This window comes from Octopus bimaculoides, chromosome 4, assembly GCF_001194135.2.
Source record: "Octopus bimaculoides isolate UCB-OBI-ISO-001 chromosome 4, ASM119413v2, whole genome shotgun sequence".
NCBI lineage: Eukaryota > Metazoa > Mollusca > Cephalopoda > Octopoda > Octopodidae > Octopus > Octopus bimaculoides.
In genome coordinates, this window is record NC_068984.1 from 91,048,010 (window position 1) to 91,058,835 (window position 10,826).

A 10,826-nucleotide genomic window follows, 5' to 3' on the forward strand; every position below is an offset into this window, starting at 1 on the left:
ATGATCATATTGGAATTGTGAAAATCTTTTTGGGAGAAGAGTTTTGATAATTGAAACACCTTAAATCTGTTTCCTGAAAGGTTTCAGGAAAACGAGTATTTTTAAATGAAATTTTCTACAAATAACTTTCAGATGATTCAAATAAAGATTATATAGGAATTTAATGTGAAAAAAACAATGGTAGGGAGATGGCTATTTCTTGTGTCTCAACTATGTTTTCCTGGTATTCTTTGATGATTTAATTATGATTATGTTGACAAAAATTACTTTTGAGACCCATGTGATCCCTGCTGTTTCAAGCATACTAAACAACCATATGGAGAACAAAGTACTTTCCATTGTTTAAAAGAGAAAGTTTCAGATTGTGACAAAATAATGAAAGAAATATATATTCAATAATTAGTGTTAGTATTGCACTCCACTTCAGAGACTTTTCAAGAAAGAGTGGAGTAATTGTTTTCAACATAATTGTAATTAAATTATCAAAATGTATTAGGAAAACAAAATCAAAATGCATGAAATATACCACACCCCATTTTTTTCACATTTAACTCTTAAATAATCATAATCTACACATTCTGAAAGGTATTTGTAGAAAATTTCATAAAAAAATACCCATTTTTCTGAAAGTTATGGGGAAGAAAATCAAGGTATATGAATTTGTTGAAACTCCCACAACCTCTGAAAATGTTTTTTACCATAAATTCTAATGTTATCATAATCTACACCATCTGAAACATAACTGTTGAAAATTTTAAAAAATCATATTCATTTTTCTGAAAGCTATGAGGCAACAAAATCTGGGGTGATGTGGATATTTGTTTAGGTACAGCCAATTGGCACATGTAAATTAAAACCACTTTTTTAGTTCAGTTTTCTATTTCTTCAACAGCATCCAACAAAAATGAAAGGACACTGGAATCAACATAACTTGACTGATGCTGTATTAAGCTTTTAATTCTGGATTAAACTTATAATCTGGATAAACTTTATAATTCCAGAAATATAAGCAGATGTTGAAAAATACTACCTTGCACTGAATTAAAATATTGTATAAATAAAATTAGAATCATGATGGAAGCACATACTTGAAATATTCAATAATAAAAGAAACTTCAAAACAGCATTTTGATAAAAATATGTGAAAACTGGAACTTCTAAAATGTCTAGGCTTTAATAATTGCTTTCTATTAGTAAAAGTTATATAATCCAGACTAATTAATAAGCAGTTTTCTTTATTAAATTGTAATTACAAGCTCCCTCAACTCTCTCATTTCTTCTATACATATACAAATATTCTTTCCCTTCATATTTTTCCTCACCTTTCTCCCTTTTCCTAAACCTATTTCATAATCATTCCTTTTAACCCTCTCTCTCTGTAGTTGATACTAACTTTAATTTATCTTATTAGTTGTTTACTGCTTTATCACTTTGCTTACATATAATTTGAAAGACTATGAATATATAAGGGCACAGCACATGTAAAATATTTTTTGATATTATACAGAAGGAATGGGCTGCTGCTTTCTGACACTTGTATACTAAGAAAACCAATGTTTTCTGCATTTCTTATGTTGATGACCTTGAACTTACAGCTGGAAGTGTAGAAGAATTAGATTTAAAATTCCTAGTATGAAAACAAAACCTGGAATTAAAGGGGTCTTAAGCTTAACTTAGCAAAGACTAAAGTTCTAATTAGCAAGAGAACAGACAGAAAACTAATCCCTTTGAGTAAATGACTTTGTTTCATATGTAGATAAGGTAGAAATTGCATAGTGCAAACTATGGACACATAAAAGGTATAGTGGAATTAAAGGTAGGTTAGCAGAGCAAGTATAATTTTTGCGGCAGATTTGCAAGAGAAATAATTAATAAGAGCACACTGGAAAAAGATGTTCTGAAATGCCCAGGAGGACAGCTGTATAAAGAAGTGCTGATTGCTAAAAATGTGGAAGAGACAGATCTAGGAAGAAATGAGACAAAGTGGTGAAGACTGTTGAGCTTCTCAGAGATAACAAGGGACCAAGATGAATGGTGTTATGCTATGCTTGAGGAAACCCATCCATCTCAACAGAATTGAGGCTCTGTCAAACCTTCCCTACCACAACTCATTTTATTTTTTTCACTTCATGTTGTGCTGAACTGATATCCTCTATGTCCAACTCATTCCCTATTTTTAATCATCAGTCATACTATTTTCACTCAGTGCACTTCCTATTCTATCTCATATTCACATTGTACCTGGATTTCACATCTCTTTCTTCTCTCTCTCACTTTCCAGGTGGGCAAGCCATGTATTCACATCTTCAGGAAAGCCCCTGCTCCTCTCCCTCTAGCATAGTTTCTTTCTCCAGTCTACACCCCACTCAGTTGAGGGGTCTTATCTTGTGGGTACATGGCAACCCCACCAGTGCTGGTGCCACATAAAAAGCATCCATGCATACATACATACATACATACATACATATGATGGATGTCTTCTAGTTTTCATCTACTAAATCCACTCACAAGGCTTTGGTTGGCTTGTGTCTATAGTAGAAGACACTTGCCCAAGGTGTCATGCAGTGAGTGGGACTGAACCTGAAACCATGTGATCAAGAACCAAACTTCTTAACCACACAGCTGGTATGTCATAAGTGTCTGTATATTGTGTTTTTTGTCAATTTAGTTATAAAATAAACAGATTAATCAATGGAATACATTGTCTGCAAGTCAATGGGTACCGCATATTCTCCTCCATTTTCTCATTGCTCTCTCTCTCTCTCTCTCTCTCTCTATATATATATATATATATATATATATCCCTTTAGTATTCAGATTATTCTGTCAAATATAATTATTTATTCACATTATCTTGAATTAGTCATGCATTATCTTGTGGCTGCAAGATTTCAATGATGTGATAGTTTATTTTTCAGTTCTATATTTAAGAGATGAGGAATTATGTACATTATTTACAATTGACAGATATTTGTTCTCATCTTGTTTGTTCTTAACACAATGCTTCGGCTGATATACCCCCTGCCTTCATCAGATGTCTTGGGGAAATTTCGAACCTGGGTTCTCATTCCTAAGGTATTTTTCAATGTTGTTGTTATTGTTGTTATCATTATTATTATTATTATTATTATTATTATTATTCATTCAGGTCACTGCCTGGAATCGAACTCGGAATCTTGGAGTCAGTAGCCCACGCTGTTAACCACTACACCATATGCCTGTGGGGCAGTGACCTGAACAATAATAATAATAATAATAATAATAATAACAACAACAACAACATCAAAAAATACCTTAGGAACGAGAACCCAGGTTCGAAATTCCCCCAAGACACCTGATGAAGGCTGGAGGGTATATCAGCCGAAACGTATTAACAACAAACAAGATGAGGACAAATATCCATCAATTGTAAATAATGTAGTTTATTTTTACTAAAACATTGGAAAGTAGATGTGAGATGTTGGATCAGGCTAGTTTGAACATAAAAAAGCAAAATATTTTGGCCGGATATGGCTGGTTTAAATGCTAAAGGGATATATGCGTGTGTGTGTGTGTGTGTGTGTGTGTGTTATTTCTTTATTGCCCACAAGGGGCTAAACACAGAGGGGACAAAAAAGGATAGACAAAGGGATTAAGTCAATTACATCGACCCCAGTGCTTAACTGGTACTTAATTTATCGACCCCGAAAGGATGAAAGGCAAAGTCGACCTTGGCGGAATTTGAACTCAGAACATAATGGCAGACGAAATACCGCTAAGCATTTCGCCTGGCATGCTAACGTTTCTGCCAGCTTGTGCGTGTGTGTGTGTGTGTAAGCATGCATGTGTACATGTTTCTACTGCTTAAAACCAGTGATGTTGTCATAGTTACATATTGGTTCAGCAAATATACACTGATAATGCTGAATTAATGTCTCAAATGTGGTGCTCCAGCATGGCTACAATCCAATAACTTTGTTATTAAGAAATGTGTAATATACATCATCATTTTAATGTCCACTTTTCCATGCTTGCAAGGATCAGACAGAATTCACTGAGGCAGATTTTCTATGGCTAGATACTATTCCTGTTTCCAACCTGCACCTGTTTCTAGGTAAGTAATATTTCCCCATGGCCAGACATGTTTTCATGAAAGATCTGAAATGAAGTGTATTGCTTGTATGATGGTGATACTTGTTTACAACTATTAAGCAATGTCATGACAAGGAGACACTAACACACGGACACTTTTGCATGCACACATACAAGAAAGAAGCTCATCATATATAAGCATTTTTCAGTTTCTGTTGACCAAATCCCCTCACAAGGCTCTGATATAATAGATTAAAGGGGGTCTATTTAAATATTGAGGCACCTCAAAGTGAAGCACACCACACTTGATGGCTAGACTGTATGAGAGAAATCAACAGATAAACTATCCATTCCATTAGTGAAGAATTACTGAAGGTGAAGTTCACTAGTGTTTGCTAATCCGCCAATCCAATAGCATCAAAAATAGAACGAAATTTTTAGCATGGCAGAATATAATACACACACACACACATATGTATTTATATAGAAAACTTAAAGTACTAGTCAAGTACTGGACTCAATAGTATTAACTAACTCCCTTCCTTCAAAATTGTTGGCCTTATAATCTAAATAAGACACCGTTATTGTTTCAGATTTAGTACTACTTTATTATGGACATCTTTGTTTGAAACGTGTTTCTACTTACCATACCTATCTCCATTGGGAAAAATATATGCATTTTCCTGAATTTGTTTGCTGTTTGCTTCATTATTTTTTTCCTTTTCTAGAAAAGAAATAAAAAGGTGTTCATTATTTTGAATATTGTAAATGCAATTATGATATGAATAAAAGTTTTTCATATATAATAAGAAATATGGAGGATAAGCAGCAAACATGTTTCTGTTAAGCTTCTTTCTTGTATGTGTGCATGCAAAAGTGTCTGTGTGTTAGTGTCTCCTTGTCATGACATTGCTTGATAGTTGTAAACAAGTATCACCATCATACAAGCAATACACTTCATTTCAGATCTTTCATGAAAACATGCTTCTATACATTAGCATAACTTGAATGTAAAATTGATATAACACCTGTAAATATTGGTGCATTATAGTATGGATTCAATAGAGGTGATCTGTAATCTATCATGGAGTTAGTGCTTAGTATTGCTACTGATGAATGAAAGTGTACTTTGTCTACTTCAATGAGGTGAGAGAAATAGTACTTTTAAAACATAGTATTCTGTAATATTGCTCTAACTAACATTGGGGATGAATATAAATTGTCAGGAGCATTGTGAATTGGAGCAGAGCAATCAGTGACTATTTGTATATGTAATTGGTCTTTTAGATCCAGTATTCATGTTTTGTTGTGTGGGCTATGTGTTGTATGTGCAACCTATCATTTTTAATGTGTTATTTTGTTTGTGTAAAGTTTTATTTAGAATGAGGGAGGAAATTTAGGGTACCCATACTAGACTGACATAATTCATATTGGTTTACAGGTATTATTTAGATTGTGAGTTCTTTGTTTTAACTGAATCTTATGCCAGAGTATGCTTGCAGTGAATTGAAATGTTTATGTACTCAACACCAGAGCTGAAGACACCCCCGAAAATAGTAGAGGAGTAGGAGCTGAAAATGGATGTGGTTCCTCCTGATGATGTCCTTAGTCACTGGATCCTATAAAAGATCCTGGAAAGAAATCATAGTGAGGATCATTCCACAGTTGAATCAAAACTGCCAGGAAAAGAGATAGGCATGAAGAAGCCAAAGATTAAGTGGCCAAAGGCAAATGATGCAGCTAGCTATAAGAAATTTGACAAGGTAGCAAGAATGACCATCAAATTCAAAGGGGATTATGAACACAAGCTCAAAAACATGGCTAACATAATCTATTGGGAAGGAGAGAAAAGATCTGGACAACAGGGAATGGAGAATTATCAACAAAGGGCAGACCATCAAGGAGAGAAAGACAGATTGCAAAGATACGAGAAGAGAAGAAAAACCAAGAACCAGATGGAAGGATGCAAAGGAGGGGGAAAGAGAAGGGCTAAAACAACTATATGAAGAGATAAAAAAGAGGCATCGAGACTGACTAAGGAAGGAAAGAAAGAAGAACAGAAGAAAGGAGAGAGAAAAGAACTATTGTAGTTTTGTAAACAACTCATATCAATATGCTAAATGTTTGTTTACTGAAAGTAAGAGCAGAAGATTAGATTGCACTAAAGAAGAACTCAAACATCAGCTTAAAGAGACATATAGCAATGCTGATAGGAATAAAGTACTCTCAGAAATGCTCGGGCTAAAGAAACAACCTGAGCTAAGAGTACCATTCGATTTGAGTGACATCAGACAGAAAGAAATTGATGAATTCATTAGAAAAGCAAGAGCAAAGAGTTGTCCATAAGCATTGCCTGAAATTGCATTTACGACTATTCGCATTGATAAAAGAACTGTGGAAGAAGAAACATGTAGCAAAACAATGGTGTATAGCTGAAGGTATCTATTTACCTAAAGAGAGGAAGGCAAAAATGCTAGGGCAATTCAGTCCTATTTCACTGCTAAATAACAATGGAAAAATCATGTTTAGAATTATTGCCAGGAGAATCATATGATTCATACAGTATAACAGATATGTTAATGAAGCAATCCAGAAGGTAGGGATCCCTGGAATCCCTGGATGCATAGAACATGCATTTGCCATCTAGAAGCTGTCAACAGTGCAAAATAACTGAAGAAAAACCTGTACATTGTATGGCTAGATTTTTCCAATGTATATGGATCTGTTCCACACACACTAATTCAAGCAGCTATGGACTTCTTTTGGATTCCAGAAGATGTTCAACGAATGCTGATGTGTTATTACAATAAATTAAGGATGAAATATATAACAGGGAAGTTCACAATGGAGTGGCAATGGCTAGAAGTAGGTATTGCAGCTGGATGCACAATATTAGTCATCTTATTTCTGCTAGTCATGGAGATGTTATTAAGACAACAAACTGTAAGACAGCTGTTACAAAGATACCAGTAAGGGTTTTTATGGATGAGATTACTGTATTGTCAGAAAATAGAAGAGTAGCAGATGGAACATTAGAGCGGTTGGACGAGCTAATAGGATGGGCGAGAGTGAAATTCAAAGCCAAGAAATCTCAAGGTGTGGCATTCGTGAAAGGGGTCGAAAAAAAAGTTAAATTCAGGATAGGAAATGAAGAAATACCAATGTGAAAGAGCAACCAGTAAAATGTCTTGGCAGATGGTACAGAGATTTATTGAATAAGAAGCAAGACAAAGAAACACATGAATTAGTAGAACAGGGTCTATCAAACCTTTACAAGGGACTAAAGGCAATTGACAGGACAACATTACTGGAGAAATTCAAATGCTGGATACTGCCATTTGGACTGTACTCAAGGATAGTGCAGTAATTGCAAATGTATGAAATAGCCTCGAGTAGAATAGAAAGGATAGAACAAAGATGCAGCGTGTTTATCAGAAAATGGCTTGGTCTTCCAAAACCACTGAATACAATTGCACTATGTGGAATTGAATACTTATATTTTTCATCGAAGAATATAAGGCAGGAAAGGTGAAGACAGTAATGATGCTAAGGTGTTCAAAAGATCAGGACATCCGAGAAAACCCTCCAGAGTTACGAACAGGGAGGAAATGGAAAGTGGAAGAAGCAGTAAACAGTGCAACCAGAAAGCTATGGCATGCTGATGTAGTCAGAGCGATCAAGAAGCCAGTCTAGGATTGCAAAATTTCAAACTATTTTGCATGAGCAGTGTAAAAGAGATGAATGAGACAGTGGTATACGAAGTAAGAAAGGAGGAAAAAGAAAAGCGAAATGTACATTTGGTGCAATCTAGTCAAGAGGGACAGTGCCTGAGATGGGAGGAATATGTGGTCAGTCGCAGAATCTCATGGAGGGAACTTTGGGTTTGGGAACAAGCAAGAACATCTTTCCTGATCAAGTCTATCTTCAACGTTTTGCCTTCACTGGTCAATTTAGTCTAGTGGAATCTACAAATGACTGATGTAGAGAGAAAGTGATGGTGTGACATATTCTGTCAAACTTCAGGCTAGCACTAGACAGATATACAAGGCATCACAACCAAGTCCTTGGTGTTATAAGTGCAGCACTCAAGGAGAAGATCGAGGGATATAATAGGGGTGAGTACCCAAAATTGGAAAAATATGGAAGGATATGCTTCCAGGAGGGAAAAGGACATAAGATCAGGCCTTCAAAAAAAGTATATGAGACAGATGAAAGATGGAAGGGATACTGGAAGCTGGCTATGGATTTGGAAAAATTATTAATATGTCCACTCATAAAAACAACAAAAAGACTGGACTTAATCCTTTGGAATACGGACTGAAAAATTGGAATTTTGCGAGAGCTGACAGTGCTGTGGGAAGAGAACATTGCTAATGTGGAGCAACAGAAGGAGAGGAGGTATGAGAAATTAATCGAAGAGTGTGGGGAACAGGGGTGGACTGTCAAGTATTACTACCTGGCAGTGAGGGCTAGAGGCTTCAGTGAAAGGAAAATGGCAACATTATTTAAAAGAAGATTTGCATTTTTGAGCACCGAACTGAGAAAAGTAATAAGGAGGATAGAGGAGGCAGTCGACAAGGCCAGCTTATATAAATGGCTGAAATGAGAAGACTTGAAATGGCTTGAAAGCCATAATATGCTGACTGGAAAATAGCGCTACCAGGTGAGGCTGGCTGGCACTTACACAGTGTTGCTGCTTGACAGGTGGGCCGAAGGAACCATTTTGTTCATTGCTGGTCCTCCTCCCCGATAGTTGGAAGGCTTGTACCATGAGACAGCTAGTTGGCTCTGGCTGCTGGAGCTGAAACTCACATAACTCTGTTGGAAGGTAGGTCTAGAGAGAGTGCAGGCCAAAACAAAGTGCCTTTCCCCTCCATTGGTCAGTGGACTACACCATGTGACAGTTAGTGGACACATGCTGTTGAAGCTTAGATTATGTAACTTGACAGCTGGCACTGGCTGCTGGAGCCAGTGAGTATTTAAAGGGAAATTTGGCAGGTCATTCACCTGCTGACATTTGTTGATACTGCATGGAAGACAAAGCAACCAAAGAACAAAAAGGGTGGAGGCCACCACATCAGAAAATGGTGGAGGAGTGGGGGCTGAAACCAGCCGTGGTTCCTCTTGATGATGTCCTTAACCACTGGACCTTATAAAGGAGTTGTTGAGTTAGCGAACCACGAAACATGGTTGGAATTCCTCCTTTGTGCTTCAACAAATGACATGAGTTTTCTGTGATATGACTTTGATGCAACCATGGTTCAGCTCAGATTGAGCAGAACAGCCAGATGTGTATCAGAAGTTTCTTGTTCAGCTATACCAATATTATTTGTAGCTGAGACTCATGCTACACACTCCAACTTGCTGTACTTAATAATATAGGTTGAAGTAACTGTATGGGCATATACTTTCTCCATTGTCCAGTTTATTTCAGTACACCTAAAAATTCTTATGGAGAACTCAATGTGCAATAGCTGCTGTTCTTCTCTACTTATTGGATGTATGCGTTCCAGCATGATGTTTGAAGCTTTTGATGAATCTACTATTTTTTGTGCGTATGTGAATGTCTTCTTATGTTTATCTGAACTGAACACAAAGAACAGTGTTTTCAGAATGATATTATAGACATGTTTGAATTTTAACAGTTCTTCCCTTAGTTGGTCTTAGTTTCATGATTCTTACTGATCTTTTGTTATAGAGAGTAACTTAAGCTTCTGTACATTGTTCCATGTTGAACTGGAGTAAATGGTGCACCATGGCAAACAAGAATAAAAACAAAAACATAAAAGAAAAACAAAGACATCAATAAGATACATCAGAGACAAACCAATAAAAAAATACTGCTCTTGTCCCCAATGATTGCCATGGATAGAACTGCATACTAGGATCAGGTGTCCTGTATGAACCATATTCACAACAAACTCCAACAAATCTTTGGTACAATTCACTGCTGGCTAGATTCCCACTGACAAGGCTCCATTGGTTCAAATCAGGAGAGCTAGGAGGTCCCATGATCACAATTCTGAGTCTTGTCAGAAATGTTCTCTCTTCATCATGGAGAACTTTCACCTGATACCTCATGTACCAGACATTTGAGAGAGGACTCTACCATCTTGAGCTGCTCATTAATGGTCCTCCTCAACTTGTTGGGGTTATCACTGATAATGTCTTGGACCTACTGGATGAATTAGAACATCTTGACATCTGACCATTGAGACTATTTCTTATCTTGGCTATGGATCACATATCATTGTCAGAGGCTTTCAGCTTCTTCTTGACCCTGAACATGGAGGACTTGGCCATGTTGAAGAAGCTGGCAATCTCCCAAGTCAGTATGGTTGGCAGCTAGGGCATGAGCATGGCATGCTCTTTTGTTCTCTGTGTCAGGCTGGAATCTGTCATTCTGATGTTTTCGACATGAGAAATGAAAAAGTAAAAATTTGGCATGGGCTATGCAAAATTAGGTTCTCCTTCATTTATATTATACTAGCAGTATAACCCGACCTTGTCCGGGTGTGACTTATTACGCCATCTACGATAAGTCTTGCTAGGTGAAAATCAACTAAAAAAGAAAGCCTTACAACGAAAAAACCCTTATGATGTAAATATGTTCATAATTCAAAAGGCTGTTTTGCGTAAAATTATTAAGCGTACGTAAATTTCATCCGTCTAATTGGCTATAGAAATGCTTGTGCAAAACAACTTTTTGCGCTGCCCTGATTATACATAGCAGGGTAATCCCTTTTAGCAGGAGG

At 36.5% G+C, this 10,826-nt stretch overlaps 1 protein-coding gene across 1 annotated transcript in view; it reads right to left on the reverse strand.

Annotated features, from left to right (window-relative positions):
- The window catches only part of LOC106883141 (MORN repeat-containing protein 2), a 32,253-nt gene that overhangs the window by 15,545 nt on the left and 5,882 nt on the right, over nucleotides 1–10,826 (reverse strand). The window contains exon 2 of the mRNA XM_014934032.2: nucleotides 4,718–4,795. Coding sequence (XP_014789518.1) covers nucleotides 4,718–4,795 — 78 coding nt within the window. The remainder of the gene's footprint in view (nucleotides 1–4,717; nucleotides 4,796–10,826) is intronic.